This window comes from Rhea pennata, chromosome 4 (assembly GCF_028389875.1).
Source record: "Rhea pennata isolate bPtePen1 chromosome 4, bPtePen1.pri, whole genome shotgun sequence".
NCBI lineage: Eukaryota > Metazoa > Chordata > Aves > Rheiformes > Rheidae > Rhea > Rhea pennata.
The window spans coordinates 26,314,077-26,336,887 of NC_084666.1; the positions used below are offsets into that span (position 1 = coordinate 26,314,077).

General features: G+C 38.1%; 1 protein-coding gene across 1 annotated transcript in view; it reads left to right on the plus strand.

The window, feature by feature from the left end:
* Nucleotides 1-2,041: 2,041 nt before the first annotated feature.
* The window catches only part of GRXCR1 (glutaredoxin and cysteine rich domain containing 1), a 38,746-nt gene continuing 17,976 nt past the window's right edge, over nucleotides 2,042-22,811 (plus strand). The window contains exons 1-2 of the mRNA XM_062574785.1: nucleotides 2,042-2,437; nucleotides 3,878-3,884. Coding sequence (XP_062430769.1) covers nucleotides 2,042-2,437; nucleotides 3,878-3,884 — 403 coding nt within the window. The remainder of the gene's footprint in view (nucleotides 2,438-3,877; nucleotides 3,885-22,811) is intronic.

A 22,811-nucleotide genomic window follows, 5' to 3' on the forward strand; every position in this document is an offset into this window, starting at 1 on the left:
TCTTGCTGCTGATATATTTGAAGAAGCCCTTCCTGTTGTCCTTGACATCTCTTGCAAGACTCAATTCCAGCTAGGCCTTAGCCTTCCTCACCGCATCTCTACATACTCTGGCTGCATTCCTGTAATTCTCCCAAGTAGCCTGCCCCTCTTCCACATTCTGTATATTTTCTTCTTCTGTCTGAATTTGGCCAAGAGCTCCTTGCTCACCTGAGCAGGTCTCCTACCCCTTTTACTGCACTTCTTACTCGTAGGGATGCACTGCTCTTGAGCTTGGAGGAAGTGATGTTTGAATACTAGCCAGCTCTCCTGGATCCCCCTTCCTTCTAGGGCCTTAACCCATAAGACTCCACTAATTAGGTCTCTGAAGAGCCCGAAGTCCACTCTCCTGAAGTCCAAGGTTGCAATCCTGCTTGTTGCCTTACTTCTTTTGTACTGAATCACCTACTTTTAGAAAGAAGTGTGGCAGCCACTAATGTTACAAAATGCCATTAATTATTTGTGTTTTCAATTACTAGATGGAAAATAGGTAATTTTAGAGTTAAGTCAGAAGAATTGAGATAACAGCATAGGCAGAGTTTTCATGCCTCTTGTTCAAAAGAACAAGTCACAATAACCCTCACCTAATTGCTGAAGGATTTGACTTCACATTTTCAAAATCTTGGCCAGAAAGCCTCTTCAGATGCTTAAAGCTCTGCAGTTGCTCATGTACCATTACCATGGTACACCGGCGTATCAATGCCATAAACCAGGCATTACCATTTCGGGGTGGCTGAGAATTTAGGGATACTTTTCATACATAACACTGGGTGTCATAGGCTTCAGGAAGCAATTCGGTATTTAAGAGTTCAGAGATTAAATGCAACTGTAGAAAATATTTTTTCCAGGAAAGTGGGAGATGGATGGAGTTCTCAGTACTGCTCTGAGGATTGTTCCATGTTTTGCCTCACATGGAGAAAATGCAGAAATAGCACTGTAAGTAAGGCTCAGCACAGGGATTCGGAACGAACTTGAGGGTCTAAGGTGCTGCTGCATGCTACTGAGTAGACATATCCAGAAATTCAAATATGTGTTTGTTCATTTTAGAGCTTGAGTAGGGTGCCTAATACGATACCACTTCTATTTATGATTTGTTGTATTAGAAATTGCCTCCCCTGCAATTGAATCCACCTTATACTATTTTTCTTTGCTTGACTCTTGTCGCCCCAATTAATTAGCTTGCTTTTATTCCTTTGTTCAGATTCCCTTGGGCCAGTCCCTTGAATAATTAACAAAACAGATCAGAGGCCGTGGTTACCGTATGATACTAGTTATGGCTCAGTTTTATTTAATATCAGAGTGTTACTCTGTGCAACATATCATGAATAATTGCTTCTCCACTGCTCTACCAGTCTGCTTGGAAGGCAAGCATCACAAAGTACTGAGCCACAGCTCTCCTCCTACTCTCTGTAAGCTTTATACAAGCTTATAAACTTTGGTCAAAAGCCCACAAATGAGATCCAACCAGTAGGTGCCTGAAGTGTGCTGAAAAAAATGCACCCATCATTGACCCCTCTGTCATACTGGAGCTCACAATTTTCACCTCAGATGCAATGTTCATGTACAGATTTGACATTGAATCTTGTGGAAATTTCTGTCTTTATTTTTGCTTTTCTCAGCAAACAAAACTGCCTTCATACAAACTCATTTAATTTCTATTATTGTTTTTATCAGGTGTGGGTTTGAATTTTGTTTTTAATCAATGAATATAATTTCTTTTCTTCCATTCTTCCTTAATGCTAAAGACTACATAAAGGCTCTTTAATATTTAATTGATGATATCATTTTACAGGTTTTAGTTTAAAGGTAACCATAGCACAAACACATCCATTATTAACTGCAGAACTACAGTATAGGTTCTTGGGAATCCTCTTTAGTTTAATATGAGAACTCTTGTCAACAGAAAACAGTTGATATTGCTGTAAGTGTGACAAACGACAGTGCCCAAAAAACAATGGGCACCACGCTGGAACAATGCAAACTACTTATATCAATGGATGAGACAATGTTTAAAAGTGGGATGAAGACTGAAAGTGAGAGGCTGTCGAGGAAAGTCCGATTCCGAGTTGCTTCCTCTCACAGCGGGCGAGTGCTAAAGGAGGTTTACGCGGATGGAGAAGCTGGAGACTCTCTGGATTCTGAATATGCCAGCAGTTCAGAAACTGACCAAACCAGCCGGTTAAGTGAAGTGGAAGGACAGCAGAATGGACATGTAGGCTCTGAGTGTGATGAAAACGAAAATGACCAGGATGACTTGCTCATTTTAGCGAGAGCCACTAAAGAAAGGGGTTTTGGTACAAAGCGGGTGAACATTCTCAGCAAAAATGGCACAGTTAGAGGAGTCAAGCATAAAGTCAGTGCTGGCCAAGCCCTTTTTGACAATTTGTCAAAAGTATTTCAGGTAAGTGATGTAGTAAGTCCCTTTCTATTCCTTTTAACCTGTGTTATTCTTTTCCTTTGTCCAAAACTCTCTCATTTATTTTGAAGTTCTCACTCCAAATTCAGTTTTGTTTCTTTTATGTTGCTGTGTGCTTGCTCTTCTTGCATAGGAGAGGCTCATTACTCTTTCTGATGCACCCTGGCTCCACACTGCAAATTGCCTGTGAATTGTTTCTTTCAAAATTGACCTAAAGTTTGCTGACTAGAAATATATGTGAATTAGAAATGTGCTTCCCATGTAAGAACCAGGAAAGAAACATACTTGGGAAATTAATTATTGCTTTATTGGAGACCTTTATTGTGGAACTATAGGAGTGCAAGCCATTTTTCCACTCCTATTATATCAATTTTAATCAATTGACGATGTTATCTACTGTCCTCTACATGTAAATATGTATACTTGTAAATTCCAATGTGTTTAATCTACAAGGTAGATCAAATTAGATGCAGAATGGCAGCAGTGACAGTTTTCCCACATAAAAGTTTCATAAGAATGAAATCTTAGTCAGAGAACTCTTTTATTAATGTCTGTTTTCCATCCATTTAGTAGAAGGAGCTGAATATTTGTATTTGAAACAGTATATGCCACATTGACCCTTTTGGCAAATAAACACAGCTATCTGAAAAATTAACATAAAAGTTCTAAAAAATATATTATTTCATATACATAATTCTATCTATATATACTATTTAAATATTTACATGATTAATATTTAAACAAGATAGCAACAGATACGCTACCAAACTCTTTCTAGAGGTTGTTACAAGCTACAGTTACTGTGGTCACTTAAATGATTTTATAAATGGTTTCAGTACATTGTTTTGAAAGAAATTCTACAGTTTTAAAATGAGCGGAATTTAATATTAGAAACAATTGTTAGTGTGCATTGAAATGAAACATCCTAAAAGATCTCTTTTTACTTTGAAGCTAAGTAGTTTTAAAATAAATTTATAAATGGCTATAGGTTAACATATAGGTTAACTTCTGAATATGAATTTATCCCCAATGCTGTACCTAAATTATAGCAGTCTTCTAGTCAATACTGACATTCCTGTGGAAAATGGATATTCAAAGGCCATGCATCTGCTGCAATGGAGCTTTGTTCTTTGCAGCCAGTGCATCTTATAGCACTCAGGTAGCTAGACATTCACTTTATTTCAAATTACTCTCTGAAGATTTTTTCCTTAAGTTTCCCACTTTGATCAGAGTTGTTAGTTAACTGCCTAGGTACTTTTCTGATCAGATATGAGTCTGGAAGAGTCAACTGAGGCACATTTTTGTTCTCCTCCAACCTAGATTCCTTCTATTGTTCCTTTGCCAGGCTCATTAGTAAGACTAAGTCAAGAAATTTGAATCAACTAAATAAATGGAGCCATCTGAAGACATATGCACCTCAATTAGCAGCCCTGTATCTTGCTGAAGTCATCCTTGGTTTCTTATCCCAGTTTTAGGTTAGAAGCTCTTCAGGAAAGGGTCAGGGACTGAATTAATGTCTTGTAGTTTTGACATCATCATACTTTGATTGCAGTGAAGTTACTTTTATTCAAAGTTACACCTAGGACCAGCACTGTTTCCATGAAGTGCTCTGAGGGAAGAAAAGAAGGCTTAAGAGAAGCCATACCTATCTCATATCTTCAGAAAATGATTTTTAGCAAAATCTCCCAAAGAAACCTATAATTCTATAAATCTATAAAACAATGAATAGCTTGAGAAGACAATAAGGACCTTCTATTTATAAAACAAGAATAACCAAGTTTTTATACAATACAATTAAATTTAAGAACTCACTGCTACAGGATATTGTAAAAGCCAAAAGAATGGACACATTTTAAAAAGGAATTTGGTAAATTTAGCAAATTTATGGGAACTGAGCAGCTTCTGCTCAAGCAGTTTCTAGAAAACTGATTTCCAGAAATAACGGTATACTCTTATTGTAAGCATCTACTAGATCAGAAGGATATATTCAATAATTGAGAGAACATCATGATTTGAGGTTTTTACGCAAACAGGTTTCTGTTTCCCCAGACATGAAGTACAATGAAGAATGATTTTATGCATATTTTTTATATCATAGTGTGATCCCATTTCTATGCTATATGGCATACACACAGAAGAGCAATGCACAAATGTTGTCTTTGAGACTATTTGGGAACTGCTCTATCCTGTTGGGAAACATGCTCTTCTGACTACAATGGGAGTAATGATCTTTAGGTCCCAGTTATGCATGCCTCAGAATCCGTGTCCCAAACCAGCTGTTTGAAATCCCAGTGTATGCACGTGAACTCTGGGCTCAGTGCTAAACCCACAGCACTGATAAATTATCAAATATGAATACTTACTATTTAATATTTAATAGATCACTTACTAACTAGAATATTTCTGTGAGAAGTGAAATATTGAGTATATGTGAGTATCCTGTGACGCTGAAACTAGATTTTTTTTTGAGATTTACGGCAGTGGCAATATTCTGTTTCTTTAGGCTGATGGCCGTATCTGCAATCTCCTTTACTACCTTATTATTCAAAATCCCCAAATATTCCCTGTGGTAGAGGAGAGATCCTTTAAAATTAGTCATTTTGATCAGGCAGTTTAAAGATAAGCAGGGATTCACTGAGTTTGTTAAGTTATGCAATCAAGACCTTTGATGTTTTACATTCAGAAAAACTTTTAGTATACCTGTGTTAAAAAAGCTTCTATGCATTTTCATGTTCCATGTGGAATATTTGGGCTTTTGAACAATTCTCCTATATTTGCTAGCGACAGCCTTTCTACAGAAGTGGTTCAAACAGCTCCTTCCCAGATCAACCTCCTCAGACCAATCTCATGCCTTCAGGACTTTTTTTGAATGTGACTAATGTAATGTATGTAATATAGGAAGTCTTTCTAGAGGAAAAGAAGGGTTTTCTTCTGTAATGTGTGTATTGCAAACCCGGCCGGAGGAGGTATATCTACCGTCAAGCGAGATCCCCAGTTGCGCGTAGAGCAGCTCCCGCAGCAGCATAGCGGGTAACGTCCGACTCCAGCCCTGCCTTGAGACACTAGATCCAACACCTAGGTTTGCCCAACAGCTGTCTTGTGAACCGCTATGGCTCTGAAAATAAGAGAGTTCACAGCAGTTCAGCCCTGCGCAGTTAATCACTGCTGTCGCTGGAGGCCTCCGCAGCCCACCACGACCACGGCCGTGCAGAGAGGGCGGTGAGGCCTGGGCGGTGCAGCAAGGGCGGCAGGGCCCGGGGTGGTATGGCTGTGGGGTGGGCGCAGCCCTATTTATGCCCCCGAGCACATGGTTTCCATGGCAACCCCGCAGCCTTTCCCTCCAGGCCTGCTGTGCCTCAGGCGGGAGCGTTGCCATAGCGACCACCTCAGTGGGGGAGGGCGTTGCTGTGGCAACACGGGCCACTCACTGCCCAGGTGAGCTGAGGCCTGCAGGCTGCAGCACAGGCCAGGCCCAGCCGGCCCGGAGGGCACCCAGCGGCCAGCTCGGCTTAGCCCGGAGGGCGCCCTGGCTCCCTTGTGGGCAGGGTACATGGAGAGGTGGGGATAGGCCTCGGAGCCCCTCTGCTGCGCTCAGCAGGCCAGGCCGCGGGGCTGGGCACGCAGGTCCACGGGCACACCGCGTGCCTCTGAGGCAGCCACAAGCCGTGGCACTGGCACTGGCTCACTCCTGCGCTGCTCAAAGTGCAAGGCCCAACAGACAGCGAAACATGAGCATGATTTATTAATTTGTATCCAATACTTACTTAGACCTGAACACCGTTAAAATGTGAATGGGTTTGGGATACTTTCTATATTTTCCCATAAAATATTAGAAGTGAAATAACTCTTGTTCCCTTTAAATAAATGTAATTCTCCTCATAATTGTGTTTTGTGAACAGGTCATCACTGTGCTGGCTTCCATGCAATACAGAACAAAAATCCTTGGATTGTTCAGTATAGCACTAATTAGTACAATGTTCATTTCATGCCAGATCTGTTTTCCATCCCAAAGTGCAATGTAATGGAGCTTAGCCACCGGTTTTATGCAAGTCTCTCCCCATTTCCACTGTTTCAGCAGAGATTTCCTTTACACACTCTGTTGGCCTTCCAGCCTGCTCTGAAAGGTCACTTTCTGCTAAATTAACTACAGATCTCATTCTCAGGCAAGGCCTGCTGATGCCTGTTATAAAAGGGCAGGCATGGTTAACAAACCTGATTAATGTGTTTGTGAACATTGCATCGGAAGTGATGTGGGTGAAGAGACAGACATAATGTATTTGGTCTTTATGAAATTTTCCAACACAATAGGTCAGGTAGAGCTAACTAACATTTAAGGTTGCAAAGTACAAGTCAATATCCAGACAGATAAAGAATTAGCTTACTAATATTTAGAAAGAGGTGGGAAACAGTTAAAAATCAGGTGGAAATTTATTAAGAGAAAGAGTGCTTCTGGGGTGGTTAACTTCACTGCCATCATTCTTTACTTGTTCATGACCTGGAAAAGTGAATACATGGCAAGGCACTCAAATCTGCAGATGCTACAAAATGAGAAGGGCTGGCTAATACCAAATCTTAGAGAAAATAAAAGTAAAGAGAGTGAGAAAGGGAATTGTCTTCCCAAGAGGGCAGATACTGTAAAGTGCTGACAAGGAAAGTTTATGGTGATATGGTTCAAGCAATTGAAGTTTTCAGGTTGGGTGGCATGTTGTATATAGCTCCCACCACTTCTAGGATGTGTAACCCCTGAAACTCTGGGGAGAACACAAAAGAAAGAGTACTGCACTTTTGTTAGAAAAGTCATGATGTTATTCTCAATCTTTTTTTTGCTGGATGCTCAGGGCTAACAGTGCTCTTGATACTCCAGCATCATTGGACTCGGAATTCAAAGACCTCTGCTATGACTGGATTGAGTTCAAAGGGGCCTCCTGAGCTTTCCCTTCATATTCTCATCCATACACACCAAACAAGGACTCATGAGTGGGTGTAGTTTGCAGAAGGTAAAGTTGTGCTGGACTACTTGCACCTACCAGTAGGGATGTCAGGGAAACCTGCTCATAACCTAAAGCCATAACATTTGGTGTAGTAATGCCATTATATGAATGGAGATAAACCCCAGTGAGTTGTAGATATCTTTGAGAGACAAAGCTCTAGTGTATATTCCTAGAGTTAGCGAATCTGAAAAACTGATTGTTGAACAGGGTAGCACTGAAATCCACTGAAGAATAGGAAAAAGTGTAATGGCACACAGGATCAAGAGATTATGAGAAGTAGATATCTGTTTGCTACAGAAAGTTCAGTGTTGGAAGGACAACTGGATCTCTGCAACAGGTGGAGAATATCCATTCACCACTGCGTTTGTGCCTTCCTCCATGTTTCTATCTATAACCAGTTGATCCAGTTGATTAAATGAATGATAAAATAACTAGTTTCTAGAGCTGGTTGCTGAATTGCCACACTGATTCAAAAAGAAAGATGTTCATGTCTGTGTGCTTTTAACTGTAGCCTGGGGTTGGTCAGGAAAAACAAATTGGTATTTGTTTTCCCATGTTCTTATAGAAATAATCTATAAAGCACTGAGATAGAACAAGTTTATTATTAACTGTTCATGATGTTTTGTACACTGTTCATGGTATTTTAGGGTTTGGTGCTTTTGGACTTGAGATACATAATGTTAACGATCAGTAAATAGACTTCAAATGATTTAAACAGCCCAAAGTGATATATATAAGCTTTTAGATCAAATGTACGTAGCTATCTCTCTTTTTTTTTTTAATGGAGATAAGTAATGTCTTGACTTTTTGAATACTCAGTATTAGGAAACTCAGCAACAAAACCATAGTTACAATACTACTGCTTCATGCCTGAATCAATTATTGAAGAAAAAAATTGCTCAGCTTTTTATGCTGACAATCTGATCAACATGTGTCTGTTTATCCAACCAGGTCTCTAAATTTCCTTGCTCTGATGTGTCTTGATCCTAAAAGGGGATCCATAAGGGAGGACAGTATTTTTGAGAAACTCAGATGTAATGTATAAGGATAAAGCAGAGGGAAGCCCTAGAACAATAAATAAATTTTGTTCTGTGTTTACATATATTTCTGCCTCAGACGATATAATGAAAACACACTTTGATTCCTTCTTTAATCTTGTATAATCACATCTACACCTGCAGATGAGTGAAAATGTTTGAAACTTAATTAATGCTGCTAGTTGCAGAATCTTTATTCATTTAGCATAGGTAGAAATGATTGCATAAAATGCAAGACACCTGAGAACTAGCCTTTACAGATTTTTCAGGAGAGATCAGGCATTAGCAGTGTGGACAGTGCAGGTCTGAAGCGTAGCAGGCTTGTCTGTGCACACCATCCTCCCCTGAGACAGAGACTGAATTTCCCACACCCCTCCCTCCATGGGTCTGTGAAACACACTGGAATCTCGAATATAATCATGCTCTGGTAGGTGCGGGATGGAAGCAGTGGTGAGGAAAAGATCATTTTGCACTTAATTTGCACCTTCCCTCTTTGATGGAAAGCAATTTCTAGCAACTGCTTAGTACTGACCAGAAATTGCCTCGGGTTCACCCCTGCTAAGGTCTAGCTGCCTGTGACCAAGCAGATTGTGCAGCCTGTCAAAAGAGCAGAGCTGTTGCCCCAGGCTGTGAAGGATGGACATGATTAAATGCTCCCTCTGTGAAGTCTACATGTGGCTATTGACCCCAAAAGGGTGATTTATTAATAAGCCTCATTCCCTGACCTTAATACCAGAGTGCAGAACAAAGAAGCTATATGAGTACTGTAGTGAGTATGTATATACATAATGTGTATATTTAGTATTAAAGTGAATTAAGGCATTAGATCTAGATCTAGGCTTCTGAAGAGGAACTTAGTCATTAAGCTCCAAAATTGTGACCTTTGAAATCCCTCTTTGGTTTTTTACCTTGTCTCAAAGATACAAACCCCCTTTTATTAATGAAAACTTGACTAATGATCTGCTCATGATCCACGTTGGCCATGTGCCTCAGCATCTTAGTATTGACAGGACATGACAGTTGCCTCCTACTCATCTCCTATAGAATCCACAAAATAGGCGTTCCTTTGCCTATCTCACCTGCAGGGCTTGATGCAGTAGGTGTCCTCTCAGCATGCCTAATGGATCAGATCCTACACAAAATGTACATAAGCAGATGCTGCTTTGTTACAAAATGTGTCTGCAGGAGGCAGTGGTGGGAGTTGTACTTTGAATTAGATAGTCATAAGATAACATGAATAAGTTACTGGAGCAGGAGTGGAGCACAAGCTTGCTGATTTTCAGCTTGTCCTCCCAGATGCTATGTTTCAGAGTCATGCTTTATTTTCATTTCTTTTTCTCTTTTTGTTAAGCATACTGTGTAAAGGCATTGCTTCAACATGGAGGTGTTTCGCATCCCAGAAAAGCTTGTAGGCCGTGTCTTTCTGATTAGAGACATCTTCTGGGACAAGAGGTAGAGAGGAGACTGAGTCCAAGTGGCCACAACTTGAGTGGTTGCAAAAAGCCATGTTCCACCACCTTGTTTCACCCCATCTCTTTAAATCTTAAAATATGTTTGCTTTCTTTTTGAAAGAAAGAACCGATGTGCTTGCTCTCATGCAAATGAATGTGAATGCCAAATGGAAAAAGATACCTCTTGGCAGTACTAAGCAGGATTGCTAAACTATATTGGCCCCAAGAAATTCTTTCAGCTGAAAATAGTCACAAGCTGAGAGAATATTAGGAGGAAATATATATATGTTGATATTATAGACCGCAGCTGTCTGGTGTGTGACATGGACACTAGACTATCACTGGCTCTGAGCCTATGCACTGTTCTGATATTCCTACATAATGTCCCCTTGTGAAACTGCTCAGGAAGGTGCTCAGCCTTTGAATGAACATGGAGATGATGATGTATTCATCATCTGCCTTCAGACTGGCTTTATTGATGACCGAAAAAGAATAACATTATATAAAACTTAGCTTGTCAAAAGTAAAAAATTCTTAGGACACTAGTACAGCATTTATTTATTTATTTATTTATTTTTACATTTCCTGGTAGTAGGAAACCAGTTTCACAGCAGAGATGAAAAAGATGAGCAGATTAGACTTAATCATTAATTTGTAAAAATAACTTTTCTTTACTTTTTTCCTAGCTGTGGAGCTCAACCAAGTAACTCAGCAGAACAATTATGAGAAAGTGTCTTTTGAAATTTTCTTACAACTAGGAAATTAAAAAAGGTTGAGCTATTCCCCTGTCTGTTATATGGTACAACAGACTGACTACTAGCTCCTTTCTTGTGGCCCCTTGCTCCTGAGTATCTGCATTCCTTTGACACAAAGATTTTGCAACACTTAAAGCTGAAAAATGAAATATGACTTCCTACAAATATGAAATATCCTATCTGCTTAATAACTGGCGGTGGTGTTTATTCACAGCTACTGGATGTGTGGAAATAAATTACCGTGCAGCAAATATTTAAGGGTCTTCATTGCATCTGAGAGTCGTAGGCATAAGTATTTTTTAGCTACATTTGTAAACATGGAAGTAAATGTTTGGCTACACTGGGCTTCTCACTTATCACCTAACTGCACAGTTGTGCAGTTGTGCAATTGTAAAAATGTGGTAATAATGGAGGCAGAACACAGCTGCATTATTTAGAAAAAAGCAAGAGAGTGAGGAATTTTCTTTGCCTTGGCAGTACGGTTCTCTAGGCACATACTAATGCTTTTGATTTCATACCATAAAAGGCATTAGCAAAAGTACCTGTTAGCAAGTTAATTACATTACAATTTCGTTTACAGATCACATGACTGTTTCAGTGCACTTGCAGTAGGATTTACAAATACTAGCTAGCTAAATAAGAATGTGCTCATGCCATACAAGTACTGTGTTACAATGACCCCCCAAAATTGCATTTTAGCAGTTGAACACAAAATGTTTTTCAGGAGTCATCTGCGGCCAATTTGATTGGTATGTAGGTATCATTAGGAACTATTTCCTTCCTTGAAAGAGAAGAAATTAAGGCATACTTTATTTGTAGATAACACTTGCTAGACTGTTCTGATCTGTCAGCAACCTCTTCTGACATTTGTCTGCTACTGTTGACAGTTTATTACACACTACAGCATCACAAAGTGCATGATTAACACTTGACAGTGAGAAATGGTCAAAGATATGATTCTTTTTTGGCTGGAGCTTTAACCTGTGATTACAATTTCCTGCAGGATCATAGGTTTGTAACTTAAGGGAGGTAAAATATGCCTTAGAGTGTAATTTGCAGCCAGAAAAATAAGAGTATGACTTTTATGCATGAAAACCTTCCTCATGCTTGCAACATCCAGTGCTAAGTAATACAGAATATGCAAGTCAAATCTCACTTTTGGGTATTTTACCCAAACGTGCAACATAAATAGTAATTAAGATCACATCTGCAGCTTGTTGATTTTAAAACTGCAGTGGGAGAAATATAGCTTCCCATCCAGAGGCAGTCCCAGGTTTCTTGCTAGACGCAGGAGCCACAGCACAACTCTACAGCCTCTCTTATCCAACTCAACAGAAATGGTCACACAAGAGCAGCTGGAGTCAGTGAGGTGTAGATTCATTTCACACATGATCAGAAAGATTACAGAAAAGCCATCTAGCCGTCTGTATAGCTAATATGAATTGAACAGCCTTAGTAGAACCTCGCTTTGTAACTATATTTACCATCCATCAATAATGTCATGGGACTATGTCTTCCATCTTACAGGAAGGCTACCTCCCTCGTTCTTCTCTCCTCATGAAGAAATATGGGAAAAGTTATGGGCCAATATTTGCACAAGTTTGTAACAACATGCAGTGTTATGTCCTGCATTAACAAATGCTGAACAAAGAAGTTTTTCTTCAAGATCGATCCTTGGTAACCTTGTTTGGAACACTATTGATTAACAATAGGTGAACAGGTTTTAAAAATAATAAGAATTGACAACAGTCAAACAGTATTATTTTACAAAAAGTTATTTTCCCGTACAACTTCTGTGGCATAGGAAGCATTCAGTTTCTAAAACTGCAGGTGAAATTACAGCCTTTAAAAGAAAACATGTTCTTTTCCTAACCAGCTGCTCTTGATCTCAGTACTACATCTTTCTATACTACAGTACTACAGAGCTACATCTCAGTACTGTATCTTTAAATGCAAAGGACTTTCCTTAGGCTGCTGTGAAGTATTTCACTGCCATTCAAGTGGAGAATTTCACAGGAGGCAGACCAGACAGAACCGATGAGAAATTAGAGCTTTAAACATTATTGCTAGAGTTCCCTCCACCTATTGCAGGTCTTAATCTGTATCTTAAGAACTTCCCTTTCCAGGTGTTGGTTGATGCTTTCAATCAAATTCCCAAACATGTAATAGAGAAGTCCAATTGTTCTTACAATTCACACCATGATTCAAAAAAGGAACTACCTACTCATTCCCTTCAGCTTCAAACCCAAGATTTAATGAGAATTTAAAAGAGAAGGCAGTTTCTAAATGACTTCCTCAGGAAATAGGTTCTGTTCGTTTATATCTACTTGCAGAGTTTTACCACGGCAGCTATGGGTTTTGGGTCTGCTAAATGGTCAGCCCTTTTGAAAACCTGTCTGCTTGATGTTCACATGGATCTTCACATGAGAGACTGTAAGGTAGAAGGGCACTTCTACAGGTCAATATTTGCAACTGAATACAGTTACTCCACCTGCACTTGTACAATCTTTCAGCTGCTGCTACTATCTGGGAGCAACCTTGAAGAGGTAGTTTTATCATTGGCTGCTCTAGCAATTCTCTTCTGAAGAGAGAAAAGAAAAAAGCAAGAATTTTCATAAAAGGAAAGATGTCTAGTGAACTTTCTGACCAATGTTTCATCCTGTCTCAATTCTCATTTTGGTAAAAGGTTATGCAACCAGCAGAAATACAATCAGTATATATAATGGAGCAATTTCAGAGTTGTTTGAAGACACAATATGATATTAGAATAATCTTTATTATTGACTTTTTTTTCTGCAGGGGGATTGAATCATAGCTATGCAAAGGAGATGTGGAAATGTTGTTCCGAGAAGAAAAATGGATAGCCAATTTGAATCATTTCAGTATATGCATTTGCAGTCATATTCTTCAGCCACCAAAACATGTTTAACTCTGTGACATGATATATGTTCTAGCGCTATTATATATGAAAAGTATGATTGTAAGGATAACAATTTTTGTTTAATTTAAAGATAGAGATCTCTGGGCCAAAACCTGGATCAGAATAGAACATAAAGCTGCTCATACTGACATTTTTAAAAAATTACTCTAACTGCAGATATGATCTATGCAGGTTAACTACATGGGATACTATTCTGACTAACTTGTCTGGGAGTTGGTAGAACATACACAATCTGCCACACTGATTTTCAAATTTGTATCTATTTGGTTATAAAAGCCCAAACAACCCTGCACCTTAGATTTATTTCCAGCAACATGGTTTATAACCCTGCTATGCTGAGATGGATTCTATTTTGCTCACATGGAAATGGTGGATGAGTCATCTGTCCCCGTTTGTACATTAAGGCTAACAGCCAAAGTATACGCTATTTTGGAGCAAAGCCAGATTATGTTTGCTGTCTAGGAGTTGCATTCTTTATGTCTGTAAAAAACCTCAAGCTTTCTGCTTTTAGTTTTGATATCTATTGTATGAGAAAAGGAGTGAAACACGGTATTTGTGCAACATAGATGGATCTTTAGTTTAAAAAAATGAAGATTGAGCATATCACTATAATGAGTTGTAATTAACTACTCAAAGTTTGAAAATGAAAGGCAATTCCCAAGATCTAGATAATATTAAGTAATGAGGAGATAGCTGACAGCATAGTTCAAATAATGTTAAGTAAATTAGCAGGAAAAGAAGGTCCTTTTTCATTTAGTACTAATAATGCAGCTATAATTTGGAGAGATTCCTTTTCATCGCTTCCGTATGTTGAGTGGTAAAGCACAGCAGTGTCATTGCAGGGTAAGGACTAAGTCAGCACTTCATCAGCACTTTGTCAGTCTAAGCATAGCTCAGCTTTGCTCTTTGTCTCATTCAAAGACTTCTGCAAAAGCTATTCCTGGTTGCAGAGTGCTTTGTGATCCTATGCTACAGAATGCTTTATGTGCACATGAAAAATGGTTTACATTTCCCTTAACTGTGCAGTATAAATTACAACTTCAGCTTTTACAAAATAGCTTAACTTGGCCCATCTGAGTAACATTTTCAAGGAAAATTTTAAATTGTATAGAGTATGGGAAAAGAGAAAGCACATGTAAATGCCAGATTCTTAGAAATGAAAACTAAGCATACTGGTGTGGTGTTGGTTTTCCAATTTTGTTCAACACTTCTTGTGAGTTGCAGGATCTCTGCACACCTCTTTCTAGTTTCTACTCACAGGAGTACTCTAAAACAGGAAATGATTTTTGATAGAAAGTTCAATATCTGCCAAACATACAAGCTCCAGGGTCCATCCCGAGTCAAAGCCAGACTTCAGTTAACTCTTTCCTCTGATTTTATTGCTTAGCAAAGTAACTTGTGAAGACTGGTTTGTAATATTTAAGTTTATCTGTTACTGGTTGTATTCAGAATGGCACCTTATTCCATTAAAGCCTCTGAATTCTTTGTTGGTTCTCTAAACAAGCAGAAGTAGTTCTGTTGTGCAAGATGGACTGACACAAGGGTGTTATTAATACGTGATGAAAGGCTGAAACAGCTGCCAAAGAAAATGCAGTAAATTCTCAACTGAGCTAAGTCTAACTGCTGAGAGCTGCTTCAAATATCTGGCAAATAAGACTGAAGTCATGGATTACTGTACTATTCCTTATGTTCTTCTGGGGTATCAAAGGGTAAATCTTAGGAAAAGAGATCCATTCAGCATACAAAGCATAGCGTATTGAAGAAGAAAGAGCTCTGTTATATCATGAGCTAGATCTCACCAGCTAACCATTTTATTCTCCCCTCTGCAATGTGGTGAGTCACATTTGTTGGAAGCTCACCAAATTGGAGCTCATTTTCATAGACCAGTAATGCCTTTTAATTAAATGAATTGTAATTGACATTTGGGAACTATAAAGGGGATCGCTCAGTAAGCTGCATTTGGCTATGCTTAAATATAAAATGATTGAATCAGAGGTCCATATAGTATTATTATGTTATTATTAGCATCTATATATCTTCTAGCAGTGTAGGGATACACTGCTAGAAGGGAATGTTTTAGAGAGGATAAGTGAGGGACTGGTAAAAGGAGAAAAGAGAAAGACTTGAAGCAAAAATCAATCTTCTAAAATAGGAAGAGCTTGCAACCTTTTTTTTAACTAGAGCTGCCTGCCAGGGGACAATAAACATTTTTTTTCCAAAGCTGCTGCCCAGCTGAAAAGAAATGGGACAGTGTAGATATAGTAGTTTTCATGACAGCTATTTGCCCCTGATCCATACAACTCTGTCTCTCTACAGTATGAAATGCTCTATTGAGTGGAACAGTCAGCAGTGATTACAGACAGATGGGACCAGTGTACTCAGACCAGGACACATTCACAGTCGTGCTGTTTCCTAATTTTTCCATGTGATTTGAGAAATCAAGCAGTTTCATCTTTATCCATCTACCCTCAGCAAACCCTGCTCCACTTCTGGCTAAAGCCACCCTAAAATACAGAATCTTCTCAAATGAGACATAGGCTGCCCGATGATCCTACCTCGATGGACAGCTTAAGATACAAACTCATTGAACCACTCTTTAATAAATAAACAAGCAAAAGGAAAAGCTGTTTTATGACAAGAGAAGAGAGGAACTGGGCCCTAAACCTAAAGGTGCTGTAAATTTATTGTTTTTAAAAAATAATTCAGGGTGACATCATGGGAAATGGTAGGTAAAAAGCAGAAATACCACTACAGTCTGAGTAAGTATCAGGACAAAACATTCCCACTTGCAGCAAATAAGTGCATTTCATATAAGCCCAGGAATATCTTCAAATGGGAATTTACACTTATGTACCATGAAATAAAAATATTAGTAATTTATTGTAGTGTTTCATACATACAACCAAGCATAGGCAAGTCTAGATATGTTCAGTTTGGATAAATGACTAGATCCTAAGTGCTAGTCAGAACTCTTTCAAGCTGACCTGGAAAATCAGTAAAAAGTATGTTCTTTTATTTCCAACCCTTCTTCTTCTTGTTTTGACTAGAGCCCAAAAAATAGAAAGGCCCAGAATAACTGTAAAAATGGAGCTTAAAAAAGATGAAATGTGTTTTCTCAAGTTAACTTAAATAGAAGTATAAAAAGTTAAACTTTTTTAAAGTTCCATTTTATCAAAGCAACATTCTTATTTTACCCAGTTTATTTCTTCCTGTTGCTAACAATAAAGAGATAATGGTGAAATAAACATTGAAGAAAGGGTGAATAATAATCCTTTTGCATACTGCTACATGTAACTTTTATCACCAAGTAATAACTCATAACCATTAAGTAATAGGAAATTAAATGATGTAATTTAGGATAAATCTACTAAGAATAAAGACTTATTTTGTATATTGTTTAGAATTGTATAATTAATATTAACATTCTTGTCACGATCCATCTGTGATCCTTTGTTTCAGTACTCTGGTCTTCCACACTATTTACAGATCTAGCTTTAGGTAGGCAGCTGCTATGCGGCCCAAGCCATACATTTTTAATTTCCTGAGGGCAACATTTCTTTAAGTGACATATAGTAGACTTTTTCTCTCTTCCATTAATTAGTTACTATTTGCAAGGTGCTTTGGAGAAGTAAACGTGACCTTCCCATTTGCCAGTTCTCAAACTTCGTGTTCTCTGCTAGTAGTCAGAGGCAGAAAATTGATAGAAATAATAAAATGTGAATTTACCATTTCTATTTTCATATTTTGTTCAGCTTACCAATTTTCCAGAAATTTAAAAATGTCTATATCTTTGTTGTGTCAAAAGCACACTGCATAAATCATTATGCTGCTGTTCTGAAAGCAGAATCTTCAGAAAACTGTCTCCAGGTAAACAGATGAAGCAACAAAAGTAGAAATTCTGCTCTTTTCCTTTCACATTAATGCAATATAATCATAAACGCCTACTGAGATCACTTGAAAGCTGTGTCACTTTAGTTTTGCATAGATCTATAGCCAGATGAATTTAAAATACAATGAAAATTCAGGCTAAAATTTAGAACTAAATTAAAATGCCTTCTAATGGTCACACAATTAGTGCAACAGCAAAAGAATGTTACACCTTTTTATATACATCAGACCTGTACCCAGGCCTGCCACAATACAAGCTATGTCTACCACAAATAATATTCAGCTTACAGAAGTGGGAAGTTTCAGTTTGACCACTGCTGTGTTACAGTGCTTCATAGATACTGTTTTCTGTTGGCTGGTTGTGAAATTTTATGTAAATTATTTACACATATTCAAATTACATCATTACTTTGCAAAATAATTTATATATGATGACTTTAAAAGGGAGTCACCTTATATCAAGCAATGCTGGAGGTGAGACAGAAAACTATAGTGAGTGGACACTAGGAGAAGATGAAAGATGAGTATAACTCAAGAGGTGGTTGGTGAGAGAAGCAAAGGTCCTTCTCTTCTCTAAGGAGATGGTAAAGGTAACTGGAGAGTCTTTAGATAAAAATTCTCTGGATAAAGTCGGTAGGATGAAATTATGCAACATGCTTGGGAAGTTGTTCTATAGAGATTTCTGAAAATATGAAGCTAACTGAGAGCTGCAGGAACTAAAGTGAAAACCAAGATCATGGTATGCAAATGAGAGACTGGCCAGGTGGTAGATAGTGAGACAAAGTAATTAGGTTGCAGAAAAGCTCAGGTGATAGTTATGCAGTCTGTGGCTGAACATAATGGAGAGGCTGAAGATGAAGAAAGTAGCAACATTGAAATTGTAAGATAATTCAGAAGATAAATTAAGAGCTTGTGGGGAAAAGCTAAATTTATCCAAGGGATCCTGTAGAAAGCTACCTGCTGTCCTAATTGACAGATATGTCTAGGAGGAAGATGTAACAGCTGTGGCTGTCGGAAGGTTGGGAGCCTGCAAAGCTGGTTTAATGACTGTGGAGGTGCTGTGCAATAGTTTTAAATATCCTGTATTGACTACATGCTTGGTAAGATGATTAAGTAAACATATTGGTTTGGATTCAAAGAATTCATCAATAACTCTGCAGAGGGGGAAGCGATGCTTTGAATTTGTCACATTTCAGCAGTGCACTGTAACCATGTGTAAGGCTTTGAAGGTTTGTCTCAGTCTCTTCCTGGCTGCTTATGGCAGTCCTGGACATCTGCAGCTGAACTGTTACAATTGGAAAGACTTCTGCCTAAGGGAGGAAAGGACTCTTTCTGGGATGTTTAAAAATTAACTACCAGCACAGCAGGTCTTAAATAAGAGAGAAATACATGTAGGTTGTTTATTATCTTAAACTATCTATATTCTAGTTTACTTTCTAAAATAACCACTACGTTTTTGGTTTTAGGAAGGTAAATATGAATGTGTTCCATGGCAATGCAGGGTATTGATCTTTGTATGAAAGAATCATATATGTCTGATACTTAATGAGTAAAAGGCTTACATGCAGAAACCTGGAAACTCTGTTTGCTGCGATTGTTCCTAGCTTAGATTTTGGGAGATTTGTCTGCTCAGTGATCTGAGTTCTCTTGTGAGCCTCTGTTGCATTTTGGTGGATTCATTGTATGCTCAGCCCAACTAAAAGGTAGCAGAGACACAGGCCACTTCTGAACCAGAGTGGCTGGCACCATGGAGGCCTCTAGCTCCATGAAATTGCAGCCATTCTTGCAACCTGCCTGCAGCAGAGGCTTGCAGCTTTGACCTTACATAAATCTTACATGAAGATAAGGGTTGCACATAAATCAGTCCCACAGTAGCTACCAAACATGGCATGTGTGGTTGTGGAGTGCTCTGGCTTAAGAAAATAAACCAGAAAGGAGAGAGGGATGAGCAGAGGGCAGGTTTCTGTATGCTGGCAGTCCTGGAGGAAGAACAAAACTCTGCTGGATGCCTGATGAAAACTAAGTGTTAAAGTCCTGAAAGACACATTTGACCTGGAAGAAAGATGAAGAACAGCTGGGTTTGCTGGAGGGAAAGGGAAGCTTAGACTGCAGTCTGATCAGTTCTCTCAGATAAACAGAAAGGCAGAGGATAGGTAAACATGAGCTTTTCATTACAGGTTACATTCAGAAGGTATAGCAGTGCCAGTTGAATGGGAGGAAATAAGTTATTCTTTACACTCTGTTACAACAACACTGGTTGATGACTAACATTAAGAATAAACCTTTTGTTTATTCTTTAGATTACCATTTAACTTAAAAATATCTCTATTTTAGCCACTTCTGTGGTAAATACTTCTTCCTGACTTTGATATAGCCAGAAGAACAAATAATTTTCCACTAGAATTTCAGACCTGAAAACAAAGGGGTAGTTTTTGCCTTTGAATTTTTCTGAAATTCTTTTATCTCTTCATTTGTATCTGGTTGGTACAGGCTACTTCTCAAGAAGTTCTATTCACATTTTATAAGCAGTTCTAAGTAGCATTTGTAATATGCAGTCACAGACATGGGAAGGTAGTCAGAGAGCTTGTACCTACTATAACTCTATAACACAATTTTGCAGAGGGATAGGTTTTCAATTTCCTGATTCAACGATTACATCAAAAAAAAAAAAAAAGTTGTTGTTTATAATGCCACTCAGATTGTTCAGCTCTAAGCCATTTATCAAACATAGCAGATAATCAAATGATAGTAAAATTAACTTACAACTCTCCTGCTATCACTGTATCTATAGAAAACAGTGGTTTCCCTGGTTGTATGCTAGGGATATGGAATACTACTATGAGACTTTCAACATAGAATAGATATACAAAGAAAATATTGAATTCCTCAATGCCAAGGAAGTCATTGTTAAGACAGGTACTCAAGTTTGCATGAAGTGCTCTGTACAAGATAAGACAGGTATTACACATATTAGTATTAAATATACTATAAAACTGTTACAGATAGTAAAAATTATGTATCAGAAACAACAGAAATTTTCCTCATAAAAAACTATTGTTTCCTATTTGTTTTGCTGGAAAGAAAAGCTCTTATAGTTTAATGTTTTCCATTAACTCAAAAGAGATTTTTCATAATACAGTGTGTAGTGTGTATAAATAAAAGAATCCCAGCACCATACCTCCTGTACAGGAAAGCAGAAGTTTTGTTGCTCTGAAATTATTTGATCAGGCAAAGGGAGGGTAATGGAGGTTTAAAATAGATGAACAGACAATTCTATGAGCAGTATCAGAGCAATTTTTATTTTCCTTTACCCTCCTCTTCCCTGATCAATTCATTTCAAAGGAGATATTATAGTTAACAAACTAACAGATAAAAAACAAAACTGGACATGTTACAGACCGTGTTACAGACCAGTCCAGATACAGCCTGTCTAGCTTCAGATCTCTTCTACTGAATGGAGGAATAGTTCAAAGCATTGCATCATATTAGATGAGATTGTTGTATACAGTTAGTGAAGAATGAACAACTTTCAAACGACTTTTTCAAATAACTTCTAGTACCTCCTATAAATCGCTGAGCACAGAATCATTTTCAATTGTTCTTGGTTCTTCATCTTCTGTCTTTGTGGGAGGTGTTGGTGTGCAACAAAGAAATGTTACTTTTTTGTTAGAAAACTATTTAACATTTCAAGAGAGTCTTCCCAGAAACCTCTTCTCTTTCTCTCTGGTACTAACTTCTTGGAAATGTCAAATAGGCATGTATGAAGAGGAAGAAATAATGAACAAGCAAGCCAAAGGGAGAAACAAGCATTATGTCACCTTGTTGTTTCTTCCTGGGAAAATTACACACTAGGTAAGAACTAGACACATGAATATCTTTTGCTTCTGATTTTCAAAGATTTCATTTGTCCCTATCATATGCAGAAAAGAAATAGTACACTAATAATAAAATACTGAAAGTCCTTCAAAGCTTGATAAATAAAACCCAACTGTTCATAGACAGATACTGATCTTTTTCTAATAATTTGATCATCATAATAAATTATGCCCTTGCTAAATTCCAGCCTGGGTACATACATTCTACCTGCCTTAGTCCCATTCTCTCCCTTTCAATTAGATGTAGTGTTTGACATTTTAGATACCCTTAAGGATTGCTGTGCTTTGTTAAACAGGAACTGCTTTTTTTTCCCCCCCAATGTCAGTGTGACACTGCTGGCAGGCAGTTTGATTTTATAAAGTCTAGCAGAGACCATGAACCGTAGGGAGATATAACCTATGCTCTGATCTGAACTCACCTACTTGAAAAGAGACTGTAGCCTGGCTTTATGAGGGTAAGCAGGATGAACGGTAATAAGGACATTAGGAGGTGAGCTCAGTTGTAGTCTTTGTACTTTCTGAACCTGCTGATAACCAAACTGTTACAAAAAGCAGAGAGATGCAGGGTCATGCCCCATCCTGTCCTGCCATGGTATTGTAATTATCTTTTCTGTTTTGAAATAAAAACTCTTTGACTTCTCCTGAACAGCAGTCTGTGCTACAAGGTATGTGAGAAAATCTGCAGTGGCAGAAGAAAGACACTATGTCATATCTGTGTTATCTGAGAAACAGAAGGGATTGCAATGCACATGGGGTTAGAGGTCTGACAAGCCCTTATATTCCCTTATATTCTGTGTATTCAGTCAAATGACTTGAATACTGATGATAATGTTATCAAAATATATTTTTTCATAAAAAGGCATGAGATTCATTAGGATGAAAGAAACAATATAGATTTCACATATAATACTATTATTACATTTGCTGTTTTCATCTGGCATTCCTAAAACTGATAAATAGTCTTAGAAGTAAAAATAAATTACAGATATACGTAAGTAAACTATATCTGTGACTTAGATAGAGTGAAGTCTTATACCTATTTTGCACTGCAGATGATGAACAATTTTGAAGATGTCAACCTTATACAGGTAAAACTGTGCTATATTACAAGCAGCAGTATGTGGTTCGTGTATACATGAGAGATAACAGTCGTCTAGGAGTCAGAGATCTCAAGATTCATGGGAGCTGTGAGCAGCTCCTCAAAGTTATCTAGGTTTGTCAGACTAAAAAGAAATAAAATGAGATGTTTCATCCTCTGTGTTGAGACATAAAATCAAGCAAAGGGGCCTGGTCTCCTCTACTGCTTTTGGAAATGGATATTCTTCCAGAGCTGCCATTTGTGAGGGTAGGCGAGAAAGCAGACAAAAGGAAGACAAGTATGTCTGCTATTTTAAAATCTAAGGAAAACAGTGACCTGACCA